Here is a 26,482-nt window from a genome sequence, read left to right as displayed (position 1 = left end):
TTAATATGGACAAACTCCAGTGGGATGTGAGCCCTCTAAAATGATTTGTTTTTAAATGTTGAGAATTTATCCCTGTGTACATTTACATGGCAAGAGCTTCCTTAAGGTTTATTTAATTATTAAAGGGTCCCCATCTCATAAAAACATTAAGAACCATGTCCTGAAAGTAATTTTGCCCTAAATAAACCATCTGAATATTTCAGAGAATAACATAGGCTCCTGTATATTATGAAGAAGTATCCGATCACTTTAAAGCCATTTATATACTTTATATATTATGAAAATCTGCTGTAATGAAGGTACTCATTTTAATTCATGCAAGTTCAAAGTGAAAGGTTGGACTGTTATCAAGAAAGTCTAAGCAAAGAGAAAGAGAAGAAAAGTCATCTGGGATGCTTAGAATTAGGGTAGAGGTAGCAGGGGGTGGAGAGGACAATTGGTAGAAGATAGGGCTGTAGAGATGTTTTGAAGATCCTTGCATGTAAATTAACTGTTCAAATATCATCCAATAAATAATGCTGAAAATTAAAGGATTTTAGAGATGAAGGTAGCATGAACAGACCCTGGCATTTGAAAGGTAACTCTGGTCTTAGAGTATGGGATAGATTGTAGCAAGCCAGAGAGTGGAGGCAGGGGCACCAGCTGTGAGACTACTGCAATAGTCTAAACAAGACATGGGCCTCAAAGTAGAATGGTGGACATGATGGTGGAAATAAGGAGGCATTTTGGAAATAAAATTGACAAAACCTGGTAAAATATTAGAGCTAGAAGTGAGGGGTATGTGTAAGGGATTCTGAGGTGTGAGATGTGATTAATGTGCCATTGAAGGAAGGGGTTCTGAGAGACGGGTGAGAATGGCATGAAAATGGGGACCTCAGGTCTTACCAGGCAAGTCTCCACTGCCGATCTTTACAACTACACTTGTCAGCTGGCTGGATAGGCTAACATATGAACATTTAGCCATTTGATTCTTCTTTGTCCTCAGGTAGAAATTTTTAAATCATGAAATTAAAAAAAAAATCTCTTTCTATATTTTGGATTATTATTTATGTAACCTCATACAGCAGTTTTTAAAACATAATATCCAAAAGTTCTTTAAAAGGGATATCTACATTTTTATATGAAAAGGAGGTATGAACGTAATAAAAATTCTTCACGTCCTTTCAATCATTGCAAGTATTTATATCAGTGACACATGAGGAACTAGGATTCAAAAACATGGAAATCAAGTAGAAGTGCTATTACATTTCAAAGATTTCAAGAATAATCCTCTAGGTACCCAATCTAAATGTATCCCCTAATGTCTGCATCACGGTGCAAAGCATCCTCTAAACCATGCAGAGAAGAAAATTGTTTTTCATTATTATCTTGGGGGATAGCATGGTGGTGGTGATACGGTTGTATTCCCAGTTTCCACTCTAGTGAAAACAATCAAAAAACTTCTCTATGAAGGCTTTTGCCACTCTGGTCCTAAAATGGGCCAGATTCTGGCTGAAAAATCAGGCAAAGCAGACTGAATCCTGTGAAACTCACCACGCCTTTTTCCCATATTACTGACATCCGGTCCTCAACGCCATTCACTCCATTGGGAATCTTAGTAAAATCATCCTTCCCAAGAGCTTTCTGGCAGGTGTTGAAAGTGCAGTGGTCAGACCCTGTTATGGTTAGATCACCACTGTAAAAGAGAAACACACAAGAGCAATAGGGGTGAGTAGACAGAATATGTCAGGAGGAAGCTACCATAACCTTCCCTGGTCTCTGGACCCCATTCTCAACTGATAGTCAGAAAACTGCAATGGAGAATGAGCAGCTTTTTCAAGCACGTATTTCACCCATGCCTGTCTCTATTCCAGGAAACACTTTTGGAGAATAATACTCTTACATGAAGCATGATGAAGGATCGTGCTTGGGTCAGAAAAAGTGGGTTCTAGGCTCCATCCCCTACTGGTTATATGACTATGAGTTTGTCCAATGCTCAGTTTCTCATCTAGAAATTGGTAATTATATATACTTGATGACAATTATTCAGGGTCACTGGCAATAACATAAGTGAAAATTTCTTGTGAGTACAGAACCACACAAAGGTGAACCAGGGTGATCCACATGGACAGAGGCAGCCCCTGGCCACATGGCAATGTTGTGACGAGCAGAGGTGGGACACTGGCTGAGGATGTTGAGGTCATGAGCAACAGGAATTGTGCTTTGACCTGTGAGTCACCTCGGGGATGTAGAAGGCTGAAGGAGGTAGGAGCCTGAAAGGAAACGGCAAGTGAATTCTTGGACAGTCTGTGGTGAAAAGCTCTTTGTTAACTTGGATCTGAGTATCCGTGAATGGGGAATGTCCACGAATGGTGTATTTCTCAAGAAAAAGTGTTCAAAATGTCTCCCAAAACAGCATCTGAAAATAGTTTGGATGGCCTTTCATGGGGATAACCTAATCAGAGGGTAGGATTTTGCCTTTCACCTCTCCAGGGGCTCTGACCTAGATCATCATCTCTTGTATCTATACAACAAGCACATCTGGTTCCTGGGTTATATCAGCATAAAAACATATTCAAGACTATTCTGTATGATAAAAATAGGGCATATTGAAGAGACCTGGTCCTAGGCAGCAAGAGATAGAAAAGACAACGAAAAAATCAGAGCAGAGGAAAATGTCAGTAAAAATGATCCGATTTCTCTGTGGCCAGGAGAGATTTTACACCACATCATAACACAATTAAGCCAATGCTTTGGGGTCTCCAGATGAAGGATTCCCCAGGGCCTGTGAGGTCAAGTAGAACAGAAGACTGGGAAGTCAATGGAAGGTCCAGATGGTAGGACAAGATCTCCTACACTCAAAACACTCAAGTTTTGGGACCAGCGAAACATCTTCTTTTGGCAAAACACCTTACAATCATCTACTAAACTATTACTTAGCCAACAGATTCATGAGGAAGTCAGGCGTTGAAGGGTCCGGTCGTAGGGGTGGCCCCATAACATGATGGGCTGCATGGAGCCATTCTCTATTCCAGTAGTGAGTGCCATCTGTGCCGAGACCTGCTGCGATGGGTTCTCCATAGACCACTTTCCCTGGAAAGTTCAAAGGGAAGCGTTCAGCACCTCGATTTGCTCTTAAGAGAGGCATTTGACAAACACATAAATATTAGTCTTCTCTGTCCTACCTAAACTACAGTTTACCTCTCTGATCAGGACTGAAAAGTAAAATCTACTGTTTACCGAGCCTTTACTATGCTCCAGTCAGTGTGCATTGCATGTTGTGGTAGACGATTGTACCCACTCGCTGATATTAGGCTTGGCCTCATGGCTTCCTTTGGCCAATTATATATGAATAGAAGTAATGTGTGCTGCTTCCAAGCAGAACCTGTTAAAGCCACAATGAGTTCTCCCTCTGTCATGAGACCAGTAGAAGCTGCTTCTTCAGGTGTGTCTCAGAATGAAGAGACTACAGAGCAGAGGCAGAGCCGACCGATGATGGATATGAGTACGAATAAGAAATAAATCTCTGCCATTGTAAGCCATTGATATTTTCAGTTAATTTGTTACTGGAGCATAACCTAGCAAAAGCTGGCTGATATATGTGCCATTCTAATGGAATCTTCTCAAAAACCCTATCTGGGAAAAGCTATTATTATCTCCATTGAAGTATGAGTCCTGGGCATATATCTAGAGAAAACTATAATTCAAAAAGATACATGCACCCTGATGTTCACTGCAGCACTATTTACAATAGCAACCTAAATGGAAGACATGGAAGCAACCTAAGTGTCCATCAACAGGTGAATGGATAAAGAGGATGTGGTACATATATACAGTGGAATATTACTCAGCCATAAAAAAGAATGGAATAATGCCATTTGCAGCAACATGGATGGACCTAGAGATTATCATATACTAAGTGAAGTAAGCCAGACAGAGAAAGAGAAATATCATATGATATCACTTATATGTGGAATCTAAAAAACAATGATACAAATGAACTTTTTTACAAAACAGAAATAAACCCACAGACATAGAAAACAAACTTAATGGTTACCAAAGGGGAAGGGAGGGAGGGATAAATTAGGAGTTTGGGATTAACAGATACACACGACTATATGTAAAACAGATAAACAACGAGGACCTACTGTAGAGCACAGGGAACTCTATTTAATATTTTGTAATAATCTATAAGGGAAAATAATCTGAAAAAGTATATATATGTATATATATGTATAACTGAAACACTTTGCGGTACACCTGAAACTAACACAGCATTATAAATCAACTATATTTCAATAAAATAAATAAATAAAAGATGAAACTTTTAAAAAAGATGAGGTTAAGGCTTATAGGATTAAGTAACTTTTGTACAGTTAAATTACATGCACTCAGCATAGACGGGGTGGAGAAGGTAGGGTCTGAATCCAGGCATTTTGACTTGAGTGGTCCTAACCTCTACACTATACTATCCTGATGTCAATGACCATATGGTCATATGGAGTCCAACCACACTATATCTCTGTTGCAAGTAGATTGATCATCTTTGCACACCCTTAAGGTATAAACCTCCTCTAAAAACTTATGTTAAATAAAATAACACTCAGATAATAAAATTGTAGCCAGAAATGCATATTTATAAAATCATGCAAATGAGGCCATCAAAAGCACACAGTGTTAGAAAAGTTAATAGCTTGTAGTGAATTTGAATTTAAAATCAGGAGCCTATCTCTGATTAGCATTTGTCAGCATAATAGATTCTCTGGCATCAACCTGCTCATATCCAAGCAGTCATGAAGGAGAGTGCACAGAAAGAAGCTGGCATCTCAATTACTTCACTCTGGTTAACCAGATGCCACAGACTTTAGTTAAAATCCTGATATACAACTGAAATGCACTGATTTCCTCAGTCCTGACAGTGGATGGCCACCAGCTGCCTGAGTCATATTGAATTGGAACGTGGCACCCTATTACCTCACAGATCATTTCTCCCCCAAATGAGCCATCTTCCTCCAGTGAGCCTAGGGGTTTGAAAATCCCTGAAAGCAAGGCTGCTTGAAGCCTAACCAACTTTGCCTCTTATGTAACTTAGCATCAAACTATTGGTAATAAAAGCTATCCTCCAAGAACTTAGCCACAGCTAATATCCTTCACTTTCACGATATACACACACTAGATGAATCCCACCCCGTTTCTTACTGTCCTATTCCCAGAAAATAGGAAATGCCATTAGTATCTCCTTCTGGTGTACCAAACAAGAAGCAATCATGGGCTTCCCTGGTGGTGCAGTGGTTGAGAGTCCGCCTGCCGATGCAGGGGACACGGGTTCGTGCCCCGGTCCGGGAGGATCCCACATGCCGCGGAGTGCCTGGACCCGTGAGCCATGGCCGCTGAGCCTGTGCGTCCGGAGCCTGTGCTCCACAACGGAAGAGGCCACGGCGGTGAGAGGCCCGCGTACCAAAAAAAAAAAAAAAAAAAAAAAAAGAAGAAGCAATCACTTTTAACATGAACTAAGAGGTAATGCACTATTTACTGGAGAGATAACAGGATGGGTGTGGTATTTTATTTGCAGGTACAAAGAGACCTTCCCATTCCAAGAGAACTTCTTACGGATGCTTGGACAATGAAAAACTCAGATTCTTGATCTGCAATCATTTTACAAGTTGCCAACTCAGGATTTTTCCTGGTATTTCATTACAGAGGAAAGAGTCTTATCACACGTTTTGTTTCTTCTGATTGCATTTGGCCCATCAAGGTGGTATGGGGATACAGTTCCAAAATTTCTACAATTTTAATAGCTCTCAGGAAAAATTAGAAGTGTCAGCATCTACCAGGAGTCTGCCAGGACTGTTTTGAAACCAGATGACAGGTAATTTCCTTGGAAGGGCTTAGCACCTTTACAATATGACGTGCCACTTCTTTGGTATATACAACAAGCTCTTCATTAACAGGCTTATTTTCAACTGTCTCCCCATTAATTATCTGTAAGTACTTAAAAAAATGAAAAAATTAAAAAGTAAAAATTCCTAACTATTCTTCCCTGTATTTCACAATGGTTCTAAGACATTTTTCACAGGACTAAACAGCAATGCAAGCTGTAAAAAGAAAACAAGGGGCCTGGATAATACATATATTGAAGAATCAAACTAGATTAATTCAGCATAATGGTGGGTTCTGTTAGATTTGGGCCAGGAATAAAGTAGTAATAAACATATCTAATGTATGTATAGCACTCTAGAGTTTGCAAATACAGCTTGAAGATCATATATCTTACTTGACCTTCATGGCAACCCAAACACTGGTTTGACAGACAAAGAAACTGACACTCAATAAGACTAATTTGTCTATGACACAGGGGTGGTGAGTGGTACATCAGAATTAGAATCCTAGTATACTGATAACATACCATACACATGCAGTAGGAAAAGTATCATTTTTCATTTCTTGGTAAAGAGCATGTATTTTTAAAAGTCAACCATAAGATCTGTGGACGCAGTTAAGCAATTTTCCAATTTCACTTACTGGTTTGGTTTTACTACATTTAACAGGTTAGTAATGAAAAGTCCTAGATCTGTCCTAGTCTGATACTCTCCTGATTACATTCAAGACCAGATGATTTCAGCAACTCTTGGCAGATAGTACATATCCAGCATTAATATCCTCCCACTGTCTCAGCAAGTTTCACATTATGTTGTATCCTGTCTCCCCATACGTGTTCTCTCCTTCTTTCTCCATCCTTTAGCTCAAAACCAAAAAAGAATCTTCACTTATGATGCAATCTCCCAGTTAAAGGAGTTCTGCTCTCTGAGAGACTGTTACGATTTCCAAATAGTGAAACATGTCAAACCAACCAAAACTACCCCCCATCCCTGACCAGACAGCCCATTGTTTATTAGATGAAAGTGATAGAGCAGATGTTAACATCTTGTCTGAATTTGGGAGCAGCATTTAATCAAGTCATGGGATCTTTTAGAAAAGGTTGAAAGATGCAGAGAAGCTGGCATAGGTGCCCAGGAGTGGAGGCACTGGCTGCCAAATAGAAGGCCAAACGCTTTTATAAAAATAATTTCTCCCAGCTAGAAGGATAAGGTAGAACCTTCCTGGGCTTTGTTTGGATTCAAAATATTACACTTACAAAGAAAGAAAATAATTGAGAAGGAAAATATGTAGAAGCAGCATAATAAAGTAGATCACACAGATTTAGGTTCAAATCCTGATTTTGCTTTTAGTTGGTGACCTTGTGCATGATGAGTCATTGCTCTTGGTCTCAGTTTTCCCCATCTATGAAATGGGATCGTAATGTTCCTCTAGGGTGGCAATTTTGTGAGGATTAAACAACTTAACATATATGAAAATATCTAGCATCTTCCTGGGATCCTGGAGTCACTTCATGTTATGAGCTGAATTGTGTCCCTTGTCAAAATTCACATGTTAAAGTCCTAACCCCCAGTATCTCAGAATGTGACTGTATTTGGAGATAGGGCACTTTAAAGAGGTAATTAGGTTAAAATGAGGTCATTAGAAGTGAGCCCTCATTCAATATGACTGGGGTCCTTAAAAGAGGTAATTAGGTTAAAATAAGGTCATTAGAAGTGAGCCCTCATTCAATATGGCTGGTGTCCTTATAAGGAGAGGAAATCTGGACACACACACACAGAGGGAAGACAATGTGAAGACACAGGGAGGAGACAGCCCTTCCAAGCCAAGGAGAGAGGTCTGGAGTGCACACATCCTTCCGTCAGTGCCCACAGGAAAACCAATGTTGCCAACACTTAGGTCTTGAACTTCTAGCCTCCAGGACTGTGAGAAAATTAATTTCTGTTGTTTTAAGCCACTCAGTCTGTGGTACTTTGTTAGAGCAGCAAACAAATACATTCTACAAATGTTAGTTTCCTTATGGTTACACAATTCTCGTTTTTTTTTTAAATCTTTTAAAATGGGCAGTCTTGAACTGCTTTGCAGTTGGACATAAGGTAAATCATCTCGTTCTAAATTTAAAGGACAAGGGATGTTTGGATGTTCACGCACAAGAAAGAAAAAAGGAAGCCTGAGATTCAAATCCACCTTAACTCGGCACACATCAACCCTTTCTTAGGAAAAGCACTGGTTACCAAGCATCAGCTCATCGTACTTGTGTGAGATTTGGTTTACTCTATTCAGCACCAACAAGCAGAGGGTAGTGTGACCACATGGGCAGAGAGTGGCCTCTGTGTGGCCCTTTCTCCCTGTTAGTCCCCAAATACAACAGAAACACGCTGGGGGTGGGGGTGGGGGCAGAGTTTAAATAAAATGGAAAATAGGACATCTAAACCTCCCTGTAAGAGAAGTTTACATTTTACAGCAATAAGCCTGGAAAATAAAGCTTTCTACAACATGGAAAACCAAAACCAAAGCAAAGCAAACAAAAAACCCCCAACCATCATGTAGCCCAGTTCACTGTAAGCTATCTGAGAACCAAAGTTATCTTAATCATTTTTGCAAATCCAATGCCAAAAGCACAGTGCCAAGCATATACCAGGTGTCCAATAACTTGGTTTTTTATGAAAAGCATAAAGAAAACATTTTATTAATAAGTTCAAGTGAGAGTCATATTTATACCCTAAAGACACGAATATGGATATAAAATAGAATTAGCTTTATTAAGGTAAATTAAAACAAGTTAAACGGGGAACTAAAAAAAAGTATTGAAAATTTCAGTCATTAATCGGTAAACAAATTTATTATAACAGATACACACCAAAGAGAGCATCAAGTAAGTTGCTGGGCGAAATCGCCACCATTCTAAGCAAAGCACCAGAAAAACAATGAATCCATGTGCATGCAAGTTTTACTGGGAGGTGGGAAGGAGAGGTGAACATAATTCCATATGTCAATACACGGCAGAAAAGGAACATCGATACCCAAAGCTACTCAAACCAAAGTAAAAAGTACCTCTGTCACTGAAACAAATGACATATACTGACACATATACTATTTGGACAAAGACCAGAGTACAGTGAGTGAGAGAGGTCTAAGAGTGGTAGGTGGGAACTTCTATATGAGATAAAATTTCAGCTGGTTTGTCCAACTTTATACTGGGGGTATGGAGCAAGGGAGGGGGGACTCTCCTTCTGGAAGAAAAGGATAACACTCTAGGGACAGCCTGCTGATTCCCTTGCCTCATTTTTGCAAAAGTGGCTTCTCACAGTAAAGATGGGAACTAACCTAGTTACTCAAGTTAGATTAACTGAGACTTGAAATAAGCATGAAATTGAAATTCCTTGCAAACGGTCAAAGGCAACTCAGCTTTCCATGGCTTGCATGTGAAAGCTTTCTTCTTTTCCCTGTAACCTGCTTTTCACTTTTTATTGCAGGTGCTGAATGCTAAAAGGAAATATCATGGTAGGGAAACCACAGGCTTTGAAAGAAAGCTGATGGACTGAACATGCATTCCTGTCTCTTGCTTCCCAGTTCATATCAAACCCTGGTGAAGATGTACAACAGATGAACAAAATCCAAAACTGTGCTGAGAATAAAAGAGGAACCATGGCCGACCAGAGGTTATGATAGATTGTAGGAAGACAGAAAGCAGATGGGATGGCAATGCTTATTAAGGAAAGTAGAGGCAGCTACAGCTTGAACTCAAACGAGCAGAAGGGTCATGACAGACATTACTCCTGGTGTGGGGAAGGGGATGAGTTGGGGCAGTTAGCCCTCATCCCGCCCTCTGCCTGGGGAACAAAGCTTTCTAAGGTGGTGCTGATGCTACAGAGTGAAGCTCACATGAAAACCGAAGCTCACCAGTAACCTCACCCCATTTACATTCACAAAGTTCATAGTCTCATCGTTGGTGCTCTCATTTGGGGGCGGGGCCTACTCACCAGCAGAGGGAATCCACACCAGCTCCCTACTTAATCATCTGAACTGTCCAGTCATGAATACAGACAGCCCAAGATCACCAGACACTTAAAGAAAAAAACAAACAACATAAAAAGAAGGGCCAAGGGCTCCCCTGGTGGTACAGTGGTTGAGAGTCCGCCTGCCGATGCAGGGGACACGGGTTCGTGCCCCGGTCCGGGAGGATCCCACATGCCGCGGAGCGGCTGGGCCCGTGAGCCATGGCCGCTGAGCCTGCGCGTCCGGAGCCTGTGCTCCGCAACGGGAGAGGCCACAACAGTGAGAGGCCCGCGTACCGCAACAACAACAACAAAAGGGCCAAGATGTTTAAAAAAAAAATGAAAAATTGACTCAGCAAGAAACAAAGATAATCCAGAAAACAGAATTTAAAAAAAAATCTCTGTTAGTATTCTAATGAGGTCAAAAAGATCTCATCCATTGAAGGAAAAAAATTAAAAAGTAAGTAACTGTAGGGAAAAAAAAGAGCTATCAGAGAACAAGTGTTTTCTTGGAAATAAATATATGATTACCAAAATGAAAGTTTATTAGAAGGAAAGAAGAAGTAAACAAAATCTTTTCCTAAAATATAAAGCAAAAATCAGGTTTTTTTAAAGGTGAAAGTAGTTAAAGGACATGGAGGCTTAGTTCATGAGGTCTTATAGTAGAGTTCCAAGAGAGGAACAGAGAAAATTAATATGAAGGAAATAATAGAAGAAAATTTTTCAGAATCAAAGATCAGCCTTCACATTAAACAGACATCTGAACATGAAGGTGAATTTTAAAAATCCTACTGCTAAACATAGTCTTAATATAATTTCTGGAAGTCTAAAATGAAGAGAAAATATAAAAATCTTCCAGATGGTGAAAAAAGTGACAAAAGGACATGAATTTTATTGGCATTTGTCTATGTATCAGTAACACTAGACGCCAGAAGAGAATCAAATGATACCCTTATAATTCACAAGGAAATAATTCTGAACCTAGAATTCTATGTCCGTTCAAGTTGCAAACAAGCTTGAGGACAAAGAATCAGAAAATTTACCTTCTAACACTCTTCCTTTAAAACTCACATGAGAGGGACTTCCCTGGTGGTCCAGTGGTTAAGAATCTGCCTTCCAACGCAGGGGACACAGGGAACTAAGATCCCACATGCTGCGGGGCAACTAAGCCCGAGCACCCTGGAGCCCGTGTGCCACAGCAACTAAGGCCCGATGCAGCGAAATAACTAACTAAATAAATATTTTTTTTAAAAAATCACATGAGAATCTTCACAGTAATTCAAGAAAAGGGGAGAGATGGGAACCAGAAACAGTATATCCAACCAGGATTTTGTGAAAAGAAATCTAAGGATGGCATCTCTACAGCTTGGAAAGTATAAAAATAAAGCAGAAAGCCAAAAGATTCTTCTCCTAAAAAATATCTCTGCAAGAAGAGCGGATTCATTTCAACAGAAGCTGATTCCATTCAATAGAAGGTATGAGGTAGAAGCTGGAAAATCTTCATGATATAGTAAAGAAGGTGTACATGTTTCTTTTCTGAACCTATATTAAAAAGAGCTAATTGGAAAAATTCCAAGACAAAAAAAAGACAGGACAATAATGGTCTAAATATGTAGCAAACTAAAATAAGGCATGCCGTTAATCTTATGGGGAGTGTAGGAAAGGAAACCCACTTCACCTTGACACTTGGCGATGGCCTCTCCAAGAGTTAAATGACATTAGCTTTCACTCTCAAGTTAGTCATATAAATTCCTCTGAGGTTCTCTTCTCCTGAATTGTTTCTACCAAGAAGAATATTTCCACAGTCTTACTTTATAACAGTTCTAAATTTTAGACCTAACCTATAGACAAAGCTTGGAAGATCTGATTCTAGTCCTAGAGCCAAATGAAAATGCTGTAACTCCTGTCCATGTAAAGACAATAATACAGCTGAAAGAAGTCAGGAGGGGGCAGAGAGGGTGATTCTGGGCCTCTCAATTCCTTTTCAGCCTAGTAGAGAATAAAGAGATACCACACACAAAAAATAGCCAAAACACATAAATTTAAGTGATATTACCAGAAGTGAACATTTACTACTAACAAAACTCAGCAGGTGAGAGGTAAGATTTATGTAGGCTAGACTGTTCTTTTTTCATCACTCAGAGTCAAGTGATACTGTCAAAGATTTATAAGTCACTACTTACAAATTTATGGTTTAGAAATTTGAAGGAAACCACCAAAAAAATAGACATGGTTAAAAACTGCTAGTTCCAAGGACTGAGCTGAGAGAGATAGAAGATGTTTACTCTTCACTTAATACGTTCTTGACCATTTCCATTTCTGGAATGATTTCTTCTTTTAACAATGATAAAAAAAAATAACAAAATGATGGCAATATTTTAAATAAATTTGTTAAAAATGTAAGGCCAATAAACAAAAGCAATTAAATATAAACTTGGTATCTGCATTTCCCAACTCTGTAAACTGATTTCTTCTGGAACAGAGTGGAGGGTAATAAAAAATGTGGGCTTTGGAGTTGGATAGACTTGAATTTCAGGTTTAGCACGTACTAGTAAAGTGATCTTGGGCTTAATTTACCAAACTTCCCCGAGCCTCAATTTCATCAGTTACAAAACAGTGATAAAATTTAGCTTGAAGCACTGTCATGACAATTTGAAAAAATATTGTGTATTACAATGCAGTGATGAGATACTATATAATAAAACTTGAAATGAGATAAAAGATATATTAAAATATGTGCCAAGCACATATTAGGCACTCAACAAAGTTAGTTGTTATAATCATTAACCCGCACCTCAGATCGCTATCTTTAGGGTATATAGTTGGCAATTCAACAATAAAATCCAAGGTAATAAGAGCATTGTATTGCTAGGCAACTACAATAGAGACAATTACTAATTGGGTATCTTTTGTGCCTCCTGGGGCAGTGAGTCTCAAATTCAATACGCATAGGAATCACCTGGGGTTCTAGTTATAAAGGCACATTCTGATTCAGTGCATCTGGGATGGGGTCTAAGGAGCTGCATCACTAACGAGCTCTCATGGGATGTCAGCACTGTGTTCCAGGGACCACACTCTGAGTGGCAAGGCCCTAGATGATGGAATGAGCTGGCAAAGGTATTTACAGATGTTCATATTACAAATCTATAAGGCTGAATTTTTTCTTCTTTAAACAAGATAACAATGAATCGATGTATCTTGCTCTTTTATGTTCAGAAATTACGTTACATAATAAATGCATACAGAGTAGAGGAATCTTCTGTAAAAGCTCAGTGTGTCCACAAGCTCTTATCACTCTGTACTCCCCATGGATCTGCCCTTGGATTGGCTGATGCAGTCACCATGTGAATGGATTGACACTGCTTGACCACCTGTGAGAGGTCACATGCCAGCGATGGAACAATCTCTCGTGCTAATTTATTCTGGACCTCTGCTGCCTCTGACAATTGCGCATTAGAATATTTTCACAAGTGTTATTACGGTAAATCTGACTCAACTAGAGCATTTGGGCTGACGTTTTAAGTATTTCATGTTTACAACCCCTTTGCAAAGGGACTTAGCAACGTCCAAAAAGTAGATATGCACTTGCCCTTTTAACCAGTTCCAGGTTCTCATTTCTAGGACTCCACCCTGAGGCTACACTTTTGTGGGAGACAGAATAATGGCGCCCCAAAGATGTCCATGTCCTAATCCCCATAACCTGTGAATATGTTAACCCTACTTGGCAGAAGGGACTTCACCGATGTGAGTAAATTAAGGATCTTGAGATAGGGAGATTATCCTGAATTAATTAGGTGGGTTCAATGTCATCCAAGGACCCTTAAAGTAGAAGAGAGATCAGGATAATGCAATGTTCTCCACCCACCATTGCTGGCTGTGAAAATGGGGGAAGGGAGACAGCAAGCAAGGAATGTAGGTGGTCTCTAGAAGCTAGAGAAGGCAAGGAAGGGCATACCCCCTAGAGCCTCCGGAAGGAACACAGCCCTGCTAATACCTTGGTTTCAGCCCAGTGTGACTGATTGCAGACTTCCGACCTCCAGAGCTATAAGATAATAAATTTGTGTTGCTTTAAGCCACTAGGTTTGCTGTAATTTGTTACAGCAGTAATAGGAGACTAATTATGAAATTATGAAAAATTTCATATTTCACAAATATGAAATAGCATAGGCATAGGACATCACTGTGGTTTTATTTGTAACAGCCAAAGATTGGAAACGACCCAAATATCCATAATTAGAGACTAGTTGAACAAACACAGTGGCAGCCTCTGCACCTGTAAACAAGAACGAGGAAGCTCTCTATACCTGATATGAGCTGACCTTTAGGACATATTTTCAAGTAGGAAAAAACAAGATACAGAACACTATGGATTTTACCTTTCAAGTAGGAAATAAAGAGAAATAAGAATATACATATGTTCCTTTTTCATAAAGAGAAACACTACAGGATAGGCCAGAAATAAATTAATAAAAATAATTACTTATGGGGTATGTGATGAAGAAGTTAGGGAAGGAAGCAAGATATCTCTGAGAATATATCTTTTAATATATCACTTTGACTTTTGGGCCAGGTAAATGTTTTTCCATATTTAAAATATAAAATTATATTTAAAAATAATTTAAAATAAAATTAAAATATTCATATTTAATTTTAATAGTTTTCTACCTACGATTTACATTCTAAAACCTTCCCTAGACTTACTCCGCTGCTAATGGAATTCTATCCCAATGCAAAATAAATACTCAAATCGAGAAAATGTTTCCTGACAGAACTGGCAAAATCACAGATTGCTGGTGGGTTAAGATTGACCATTTCTGCTGATTTTGCTGTTTGTTAAACCATATTCTGACATTACGGACCTGACTGACAGGCTATGGGACACGGTACACCTCTTGCAAAGCAAATAGAGAAAACCAGTTTCATAGAGCTAGCAACAGCGCCATCTGGTGGCAATACCTAAAGCTATAACTTAAAATTGAAGTACAGATTCTTTTTGAAGGGGTGTGCACTTTTATACTGAAATTATACTATATGTGGAGGAAAAAAGCAACCAGAAATGGCTGGTAGTAAGACCTTATTAACTCCTGTGTGAAACTGAGGTGACTCTTAATACACGATACTGATATATAACATTTAAAAATGCATTTAGCTTGCACAAAATCCTTATTGAAACTCAAGCAACAAGAAGCAATTTTGAAAAAATTTCTTTTAGTGTCAATTATAGACACGCCAAATCTATTTTCATAGTTTTTAAGATCCATGTTATAAAAATGCAGCCAGTTTCAGTTTAAAAAAACAAACAGCCAGGATGATTTACACAACTATTTCTGATTATCCGGGTTCCTAAAAGTGAGAGATAGAAACCACTACCACATCCCAGGAGGGTCTAAACTACTGAATAAAACACACCTTATTTGTTTTTCATTCTTCCTTTCCCAATACTGGCCAATGAATAAAATTATTTCCATGTTCAATTCTTATCAAAAATAGGTGATTTTCTTTCTTTTTTTTTTTTTTTTTTTTTGCAGTATGCAGGCCTCTCACTGTTGTGGCCTCTCCCGTTGTGGAGCACAGGCTCCGGACGCGCAGGCTCAGCGGCCATGGCACACGGGCCCAGACGCTCCGCGGCGTGTGGGATCCTCCCGGACTGGGGCACGAACCCGTGTCCCCTGCAACGGCAGGTGGACTCTCAACCACTGCGCCACCAGGGAAGCCCTTCTTTTTCTTTTAAGATGACTGTTTACACATAAAATTACACTATAGAAGTGAGGCAATTAAGCAATTTGGAGTAAACATAACTTTGCTTTAAAAATCTTATAATAACTGTCATAAAAACACTATTTGGATAATTGCTTCAATCACGCCAACAATCAAGTTGCTGTGAGACAAATCAATTCGATTCAAAAGAAATTTGTGGAGCACCTACTGTGTGCCTTGCCTGACCCTGATTCAGGTACTGGAAGGGCTAGTGGAGGTGCCTAAGAGCCAGGGAAGCTTCTGTAAAGTTCACTGGAGAGTTGGCAGTTAGTGGTGTGAGGGGCAGGGCTTGCGGCTGAAGAGGGCAGAAACAGACAGACGTGTAAGACTGCGAGAACACAGAAAGGATGCTAATAAAAAGCGAGGAAGAAACGTTGGGATTGGGATTGACATATATACACCAATATGTATAAAACAGATAACTAATAGGAACCTGCTGTATAAAAAAATAAAATTCAAAAATTCAAGATAAAAAAGAAAGAAAAGTTGTGGAAATTCATGGGCAACTTTCTGATAAGCAAAAGCAGGGGTTGGCGTTATTTTACCTTACTCTTTAGCTAACAGTACTAGTTGTAAGCAAGGCTATGGTTCAGGACTTACCATCCCTCCTGGCATCTGCTATCACCCTTGCTGCGGACTTGCTCATCACGTGCACGACGCACAGAGGGCAGTTCACGGCGCCGGCTATGGTGATGGCTCTCAGCGTGGCTTCTGCCTCCACCGCTTCTGGGCGGCCCAGCTCATGGCCCTCAGGACCCGTTATCCCCAAAGCCAACATCTTCTTTGCTCCCTAAAAAAGGCAGCAGGAACATACACACCGGTGAGAAAGGTTTACTAACGACAACTCCCATAATTTTGTTGTGAAACGAATGCACTGCCAGGCTTTTATTTTAGATCTATTAGGTATAGGTGTGTGTGAATGTGTGCGTAGACAGTGTGTGTTTTGGGTAAAAATAATCTACTACTCTCAAAGCATATGTTAATTTTTCATATACATATTTCACAATCAAATTATTTTGATTGAAAAGGTGACAAAGATATGAGGTCTGTTCTAATCACAGTCTTTGAAAAGTAGTGTCCATATTTAAGACTTTTTGTTGGCTCAGAACAAAATATAATAAAACAAAGTATTCTAGTCCCCCATATTATATCCTTGATGAAGCGACTCATGCTATTATGTAGTTAGTTGTACGTTTTACTGATTCATTCTCTTCATTGCCTTCTCCCCAGATCCACGGAGTGATATTAGACCAATATTTCCTCTCTCTAAAAGTGTTATGCCTTCCTTACAAAAAAGGCAGGAAGTCAAGACTCAGAGTGTCAAAATGACTCGCCTGGTGTCACACAGCTACGACGTGGAAGAGTCCAGTTTAAATCTGGTGTGTTCGAGCTTACAGCTCATGCTTTCCTCTTATCATCCCCCCTGCCTACCGCCGCCCCCCGATCCTGGCCACGGGGCCTCCATCTCACTGACTTTAATGGGAACTGAGCCCAGGGAGAGAGAAAGATCAGCTAATATAAAGGGTAAGAGACAGCTCTTTAAATCTTGCAGATGGTGTACCCTTCAGGCATTAATAATGGAACTAACATGAGAAATATCATCTAGATTCCTCCACAGCACATTTTTTTTTTTTTTTTTTTTTTTTTTTTTGCGGTATGCGAGCCTCTCAATGTTGTGGCCTCTCCCGTTGTGGAGCACAGGCTCCGGACGTGCAGGCCCAGCGGCCACGGCTCACGGCCCCAGCCACCCTGCGGCATGTGGGATCTTCCCGGACCGGGGCACGAACCCATGTCCCCTGCATTGGCAGACAGACTCTCAACCACTGCGCCACCAGGGAAGCCCCACAGCAGATTTTAATACCCAGTTTCTGAAAAGAATGGGGCTTTAAACAGCTACCTAATGCACCACTTTAGTCATCAGATTTCACTGATGTCCACACTTTGGCATTTTGAACCAGCAGCTTGAGCTACTTAAAAAAAAAAAAAATGCTGGGGACACAAAGAAAAATATTTGTGTTTTTAGAATAAACCTTGTCTGAGATCTAATAACTGATGTGAAAAAGGGAACTCCTCATTCCAATGCATATACCACCTGCAAAAAACTCAGGGCCGGACACCAAGTAATTCAAGTCAAGTGTTTCCAAGCCACATAAAATTAGTTTCTGAATTTCCTTTCTTCCAATCCATTAAATGAATTAACCTACATGGGGCCAGTCATCCTCACCTTAAGTTATGGCCATTTTCATTTCTGTGGAAGTTCTGGAAGGCAGTTACTTACCTCTGCAATTAGGTCTCCATTTTCTGCATGAACCTGAGCAACTGCTCCAATTTCCTTGCACTGAGAGAAGACCTTGTACAGCTCCACATCTCTCAGCATGTACAGATCTTTATAGGCCATAAACACCTTGAAGGAGTTCACACCTTTATCTTGGGTAAGGATTTTCATTTCTTCTTTAACCTAAAAGGGCCCAAAAACCACAACAGAATGTCACTCTTTAATTTAAAGATAATATCAGCATTCTCCAAAATCTTGCATTCAGAAGAAAATGAAGTAAAATAAGGACATCAGTTGAACTCCAGAAAAATGTAATTAAGGTCTTGATCTTTCCCCTAGGTTAGACCTCATTTCATCTGATGAACTGCTGTTGCTACGATACTTTTATTTTTTTATTTTTTAAAATTATTTATTTATTTAGGCTGCGCTGGGTCTTAGTTGCGGCAGGCAGGATCTTTAGTTGCGGCATGTGGGATCTAGTTCCCTGACCAGGGATCGAACCCAGGCCCCCTGCATTGGGAGTGCAGAGTCTTAGCCATTGGACCACCAGGGAAGTCCCTACGATACTTTTAAATCATGAAGTAGTTAATAGCACTTCCCCCAAATACTTCATTGTTATACTTTATGAAATTCTCAGCATCTATCTCCTGATGAGAAGAAATTATTCTAGAACATGAAAACAAAGCCACTGGCAGCAACAGAAGCAACTGTGTCTCTAGAAGGAATCAGAGCTAATGTGAAGTAAGGGTTTGGGGTCAAATCTGGAACCTACAGGATGAGTTCAGAGATGCAGGTAGTGGAAGATGCAGACTGAGCCACTGGCAGCTCCTGGGAGTTGAGTGACTCTGGACCTGTCAGAAGCCTCAGGAGCCTTCTGGGTTGCCAACTAAAAGGTTCTGATCACCGATTCCAATGTGTGGAGGTGGGGAGGTTCCCCACCCTCACCAAGCGGCTCAACAGACACCAGCTGGGGGGTATCCTACAATAAAGCTCAATTTTCACACTATCTACCTGCACCAGGTAGACTGCACTGGGTTCCACAAGTTAAGGGTTCAGTGCTATGGGGTGTCCAGGTTGTCACCTGCACTTTTGACCAACTGGCTATAAGTCAGAGCTTCCCACAACCCCCTCCTCGGGTTCAATTAATTTGCTAAAGCGGTTCACAGAACTCAGAGAAACATTTTACTTACTGGATCACCAGCTTATGATAAAAGGATACAATAAAGGATATAGATGAACATCTGGATGGAAGAGGTATGTCATAGGGCAAGGAATGGGGAAAGGGCACGGGGCTTGAATGCCCTCTCTGAGAGCGCCACTCTCCCCAAATCTCAACTTGGTCACCATCCTGGAAGCTCTCCAAATCCTATCCTTTTAGGTTGTGGTGGAGGCTCAATTACACAGGCATGATTGATTAAAGCATTGGCCATTGGCAACTGATCCAGCCTCCAGCCCCTCTCCCCTCCCTGGAGGTCAGCTGGGTGGAACTGAAATTTTCAACCCTCTAATAATACAGTTGGCTCCTGGGTCAATCAGCCCCCATCTTTAGGTGGGGTCTAAAAGTCACCTCTTTAACATAATAAAAGGCACCTTTGTTGCTCTCATCACTTAGGAAATTCCAAGGGTTTTAGGAGCTCTGTGCCAGAAATGGGGATGAAGACCAGACATGCATTTCTTATTATAAATCCTAACATCACACCAACGGTAAGGGACAAGTTAAGATCAAAACTAGCTTAGTAATTGCCCTTGCAGGTCCAATTCTAGTCTCAACAAAGACTAAAAACTTCAAAGGAAAAGTCAGAGGATGATCAAATAAAATTGCTTGAATTTCTACATGCTAAAAAAAAAACCACACACACACATACAAATATATATATATAACATAAAATATAAAACAAAAATATACGACAAAACATAAAAATATAAAACAGGCATAGGATTATAGCTCTTAGTTAATAAAAAATTTAAAAAGTTATTGCTGTTTCTACTTGATAAGAAAAACCCTAACATTCTAGGTAAAAAATGTTACAGTTCAAACAGTAAATACAAATGACTAATAAACATGGAAAAAACATTAACCTTCCTACTGACTAAAAAGTATAAAATAGGGACTTCCCTGGTGGCACAGTGGTTGGGAATCCGCCTGCCAATGCAGGGGACATGGGTTCGATCCGGGAAGATCCCACATGCCACGGAGCAACTAAGCCCGTGTGCCACAACTGCTGAGCTTGTGCTCTAGAGCCCACGAGCCACAGCTACTGAGCCTGCGAGCCACAACTACTGAAGCCCACGTGCCTAGAGTCCGTGCTCCACAACAGGAGAAGCCACTGCAATGAGAAGCCCACACAGAGCAATGAAGAGTAGCCCCCACTCACCAGAAGTAGAGAAAGCCCGCGTGCAGCAACAAAGACCCGACGCAGCCATAAATAAATAAACAAATAAACTTATTTTTTTTTAAAGTACAAAATAAAACAACGCAATTTTTCCCTACTGAATCAGCAAAGTGTTAAAAATGACAATATCACATGTTAAGTTACTCACTCCCATCACTATTTATTACTTTACTAATTTCCCTTACTTACCTCCATGGCGCTTTATCACCTGGCATATAATATAGTTACTTGTTGATGGCCTGCCTCCTCCTCTAGAATTTCCACCCCGTAAGAGCAGGGCCTTTGTATAGTCTGTCCATTGCTATATCCTAGAATAGTGCCTGGTCCATAGTGGCCACTCAATAGCTTTTTGTTGGATGAATAAATGCATGAAAAGGAACGGCAAACACCAAAATGTTGAGAATGGTCATCACTGAAATGATGGAATGGGTTCCAAGATCCATTAAGTGACAACAGCAAGGGCAGGACTTGGGATAGTGTGCCTCATTTCTTAAAGCTTCTTTATAAGTTCATATTTTCTACCATGAGTCTATTATTTTTATAGTCAGGAAAAAAATGCTTTAAACATTGTTGGAATATTCACACGACGGGGTTCCCAAAGGGAGTTATGATCTGCATTGCTCAGATGAAATACCTATTCCTCCCTGAGTAGAAGAGCCTTTCTGAAGGTGACCTCGTTACACATCCCTGTCATCCACATCCTCATCCACAGGTAAGTCTCACTACACTGTATTGTTCTCGCACCATCAGCATCACCTGGGAGCTTGTTAGAAATGCAGAATCTCAGGCCCCGCCCCAGACCTACTGCAATGGGTTGACTGTGTCCCCCCCAGATTCATATGTTGAAGTCCTAACCCCCAGTACCAAATGTGACCTCGCTTGTGTAAAAAATTAATAAACAGAAACCTCAATTAAGCGTATGTCGGGAGACCAGAAGGGGGAGCTCTCACACCTGCATGTCACCACAGGGGGGGAAAAAAAAAAAGACTCCTTTCTTGGCAAGGTCTTAGCCAATGAAAAGTCACGGACTCATTGTTTACTACAGCCCTCCCAGCTTCCTTTCCCCCTCGATGAAAGCCTGCTCCTTCCCTTGCCCCGCGGGGACTTGCACGTGGCTCGCCAAGCTTGAAGACCCTGAACCGCAATTCTCTGCTGATCCCAAATAAACCCATTTTTGCTGGAGAAATACCCAACAGTCTATTTGTTTCAGGTCAACATTTGGAAATAGGAGCATTGCAGATGCAATTAATGAAGATGAGGTCAGCAGGGTGGACCATAATCCAAGAAGACTGGTGTCCTTGTTAAAAGGGGAAGTTTAGACACAGACACACACACACACAGAACATCATGTAAAGATGATGGCAGAAATTCGGGTGATGCTCCTACAAATCAGAGAATACCAGAGATTGTCAGGAAACCGCCAGAAGCTGGTGAGAGGCATGAAAGAGATTCTTCCTCACAGCGCTCAGAAGGAACCAACACTGCCAACGCCTTGATCTCAGACTTTTAGCCTCCGGAACTGTGAGACAATACACTTCTGTTGTTTCGGCCACCCAGTTTGTAGTTCTTTGTTTCAGCAGCCCTAGCAGACTAATACACTCACTACACATAATCTGTGTTTTAACAATATTCAGCAGGTAATCATTTGCATATTAAAGTGTGAGAAACACTGGTAAGGGCAAACATCTTCACCTTTGCTCTATCTTATAAAACGAGAGAGGGAGGAAAGGAGGAAGGGAGAAGGGAAAGAAGGAAGGGAGACAGAGAGGAAGGACAGGAGGGAGGGAGGGAGGGAGACCCTAAAAGCACGAAAGAGATCAGATGCCTCAGTTAGAATGGCGTTTCTGGGGAAAAATTAACTTCTTCTCTGGACTATAAACCTTGCTATTACGTTTGCTGAACTATCTGTTAAAGACTGATTCCTTGTTTTATATTAACTTGGTGTCTAAAGTCCAAATTTTGGGAGGAAGGAGGGACATAAGTTACATGGTAACTTCAAATAAAGTCATCCCGTGAGCCCTTTCTGGCAAAACGAGTTCTGAATTAAGTTCAATGTGGAAAAACATGTTACTGATTTAAACCACAAGTAAAAGTTTCTTCCAAAGTACACATACACGTTTTCACGGGGAAAAAAAAAACCATATTTTAACATCTCTCAAAACTGTCTTTTCTGTCTGAATCATGTGATCATTTCTGCCATGACCTAAATAATTAGCAGATCCGGAAGGTTGTGTAAGCTCTGCTTTGAAATGCTTTGACCAGGTGTTGATGTTAGCAGAGCGCCAGGTTAGTGCACAGGGAGGAGAAGGCCTTGAACACATTCCCAGTCCGTCCCTTCCTTGATTTTTTCCCAGATATTAAAAACATTTGTAACTAAAGTTCTGATCTGTGGGAAAAGACTGCTTAAAAGTGTCCTGTATTGTTAAGTTGAGAAGTCCAGTACTTTTAAAAATTACATTTAAAGTATTTACAATTCATGAATTAAATATTAGGAAAGTCTTTTGTGAATGAGTATAAGGGATTTATCCTACCACTTTCCTACGCTTTAAAATTTTTTTTAGTTTTCTAAATTGATAATACCTCACAAGATTCAAAATTCAAACAGTACAAAAGAGTATGCAGTGAAAAGTCTTCCCTCCAATTCTGACTTCCAGGAAGCAACCAACATCACCAGTTTCTTATGTTTTGACATTGCCTGTTCCTTGGTCTTTGCAAAGAGCAAGGACTAAAGGACTAAATGGAAGAAACTGGACCCCCCAGTGGTTCACCTGCTCACTCCACCATGTCACCGCCACATGAAGGCTGTAGTCACAGCAGACTTTGGGATCAGCCCAGCTTCGCCAGGTCTCGAAGGCCTCGATGAGGGAGTGGCCTTTGTGAGGAATAGCAAAATCAATGATCATGGTGGTGCCTCCTGCCAGGGCAGCCTGGAATCACAAAAGAGTTTCAACAGGTTAGCCATCAGCTTTCTAGTTGAGTCATTTATCTCCTTGAACAACATGCATTTGCAAGCACTTGGGCAAACTTGATGGGTCCAGGAAATTGCACAAAGATGCTGCCTGTTTAAAAGATCTAGAGAGACATGAATAGATGTTCCATAAATTAAAGTTTGAAGTATTAAAAGAGCTGGAATTGCTTCTGCAAAAAGAATGACACGTCTGATGAAATGAAAATGGCTTTGACCAAAGAAAACAGTGAAGGCTGTAAAGTAAAACCAAAATGGAAAAATGGAGAAGATTCAAACATTTTTCTTCTCAAGAAAACATCATTGTACAATCCACTTCATTAGAATCAATCTTGGTGAATTGTATCTCTAACTACACTGTGTTGCACACAGACTCCTGGGAGACTCACGTGATTCCCACCTCACCTTCATTCCCCACAACCAACTGGTGACTCCTTAATCTTTCCTTAATTCTCAACTGTCCCCTCTAATCCATCTCCAATGCTCTGGTCCTAATGTCACCCCTCAGCTTGATCTTCATGTCCCCAGTTTTGCTCTTACTTCCTCCAATGCAAACCCCTTTTTGCAATTAGGGGGAAATTCCAAAGCACAGATGTGACCCCTTGACTCCAAGACTTAAAACTGAATGCTTCTCACTGCCTCTGGAATAGCGTTTAATCTTTTTAACATGATCTACAAGGCCTTGCACGATCTGCCTCGAAGCTCCTATTTTCCCTGGCATATTACACTATGTTACATTACAACTGGATTAAAAACTATTACGTTATTAAATCACGTCTTTGACTAATTACTGACTTTGATTTTATTTAAACTAAGATTAAAAGATGGTTAAATGTGTTTTTAACTGCTGTGTTCAGAAAATGGAGGTGAAAAAAAAAAAAACATAGGCAGGGATATACGAGTGCACTGGTTAAGGGCACCGACCAAAGAGGCTTATTGGTTCCAGGGCACAGCTCAGATTCAGCACTTATCAGTATGGTACTCGGAGCAATTCCTTAACCGCTTCCTTCCCTCCCTCCTTCCTTCCTTAAATCGTTCCTTCCTTCTTTCCTTGTACAGTATTGTTCTGTACATTCTGCACATTTGATCCCCAGAACGTATTCATCTTATAACTGCAAGTCTGTGTCCTTTGATCAACAGCTCCCCATTCCCCCCATGCGCCCCGTCCCCAGCCCCTGGCAACCACCATTCTACTCTTGGTTTCTCTGAGTTTTGCTTTTTTAGATTCCACATATAAGTGAGATCATATAATATTTGTGTTTCTCTGTCTGACTTATTTCACTTAGCACAATGTCCTCAAGGTCCATCCACTTTGTCACAAATGGCAGGATGTCCCTCTTTCTCGATAATATTCCAGTGTGTACATACACCATATTTCCTTTATCCACTCATTCATAGATGGACACGTTAATTTACTTATATCTTGACTATTGTGAATAATCCTGCAATGAACATGGGAGTACAGACAGCAATTTCTTAACCTCTGTGTGCCTTTGATTCCTAACCTGTAAAGTGAGGACAATAATTGTACCTGAACCATAGGGTTGTTGGGAGGATTAAATTGGGGTGACGTATATAAAGTGCTTAATACCGTGTTTGACTCATGGTTAAGTGCTTCATAAGCTTCAGCCCACAATGAGTGATGAGCCTTTGCACCACTGCTTTAGAATCAGGCATTTCCCCACTTTTCATACATTGACTCATCTCACTACCAGAAACATGGTCATGTTACAACAAAGAAGGGAGTGCCGCCAGCTTTCCTCCCAGGTCTGCACCCCTGTCACCTTACCCCTCACTCACAGCCCCCCAGCCATGCTGAGTGCTCCCAAGGTCCCAGCTGCTACATTAGCTCCATTCTATCTCCTCGTTCTTGCTTACTTCAATGGGTTTTTATTTTTCCTTAAGTCACTTGGTCCCACTCCAACTCTTTTTGCTCTCAAAAATCTATTTATACAGGATCCTGTACTTTATCTTTAGATAACAATTGCCTTATGCATGGCAAAAAAATACATATTTGCATTTCTTAAGAAATCCCTATTGGTATAATGACAATACCAGAAAAAATTCCTTAGGCTCTATATTTTTATTTGAATGCAGATTAACCTTCTCACCTTCTTCCTTCTAAAATGTCTTCTCACAGATATCCCTTGAGGCTGAAGGGCATTTTTCTAATAGAAAGTGCTGTTAATTTAAGTGTTGGAAGAAAGTACTTTTTTAGTGTCTACTGAACTAGAAAATCAAGCTTAAAGAACACTTCTTTCCATATTAAATGTCTATCACATGCAGGATGTGGGGAAACTAAATACAGTGCTGGTAGAAATATAAATAAAATGATGCAACCACTTTGGAAAATAGTTTGGCAGTTCCTCATAGAGTTACCAAATGACCCATCAATTCCACTCCTAAGTATATACCCAAAAGAAATGAAAACATGTCCACACAAAAACCTGTACACAAATATTCAGAGCAGCATTATCCATAATAATCAAAAAGTGGAAACAACCCAAATGCCCATCTACTGATGAATGGATAAACAAAATGTGATATATTCATACAATGGAGTATTATTGGGCCATAAAAAGGAATGAGGTTCTGATACACTTGCTACAACTTGGATGAACCTTGAAAACATGATGCTAAGTGAAAGAATCCAGTCACAAAAGATCACATATCATATGATTCCGTTTATATGAAATTTCCAGAAGAGATAAATCCATAGAGACAGTAAGTAGAATAGTGGTTGCCTGGAGCCAGGGGGCTTGGGGTAAGTTGGGGTGATAGCTAAAGGGTATGGGCTTCTTTCTGGGGAGATAAAAATGTTCCAAAATTGATTGTGGTGATGGTTGCACAGCTCTGTGAATATACGAGAGAACATTAAACTGTACACTCTAAATGGCTAACTGGTATTGTATATCAATTACATCTTAATAAAATTATTACCAAAAAAATGTCTACCCAAGTGAGCCATTACAGGGAGTGAGGGGGCTGTTACACACAATGCAATGAAAAGTCTTCCCTCCAATTCTGACTTCCAGGAAGCAACCAACATCACCAGTTTCTTGTGTTTCGACATTGCCCATTTCTTGATCTGCCCATTTCTTGATCTTTGCACAGAGCAAGGACTAAGGGACTAAATGGAAGAAACTGGACCCCCCAGTGGTTCACTTGGTCACTGCACCATGTGACAGTAATAATCAGACACACACAAATAATCAGACCGTCTAGAGGGGGAGACAGA

The 26,482-nt window shown here is 40.3% G+C and overlaps 1 protein-coding gene across 2 annotated transcripts in view; it reads right to left on the bottom strand.

Moving 5' to 3' along the window:
* The window catches only part of DPYS (dihydropyrimidinase), an 81,035-nt gene that overhangs the window by 42,979 nt on the left and 11,574 nt on the right, over window positions 1-26,482 (bottom strand). For both annotated transcript variants that reach the window (XM_082601475.1, XM_082601476.1), the window contains exons 2-6: window positions 23,048-23,206; window positions 17,890-18,069; window positions 16,212-16,401; window positions 2,916-3,072; window positions 1,534-1,675 (exon numbers count right to left, since the gene is read on the bottom strand). In XM_082601475.1, the coding sequence (XP_082457601.1) occupies window positions 1,534-1,675; window positions 2,916-3,072; window positions 16,212-16,401; window positions 17,890-18,069; window positions 23,048-23,206 (828 nt within the window). The remainder of the gene's footprint in view (window positions 1-1,533; window positions 1,676-2,915; window positions 3,073-16,211; window positions 16,402-17,889; window positions 18,070-23,047; window positions 23,207-26,482) is intronic.

This window comes from Mesoplodon mirus, assembly GCF_964341445.2.
Source record: "Mesoplodon mirus genome assembly, chromosome: 16".
Taxonomy (NCBI): Eukaryota; Metazoa; Chordata; class Mammalia; order Artiodactyla; family Ziphiidae; genus Mesoplodon; species Mesoplodon mirus.
This window is presented reverse-complemented; position numbering and strand designations above follow the sequence as displayed.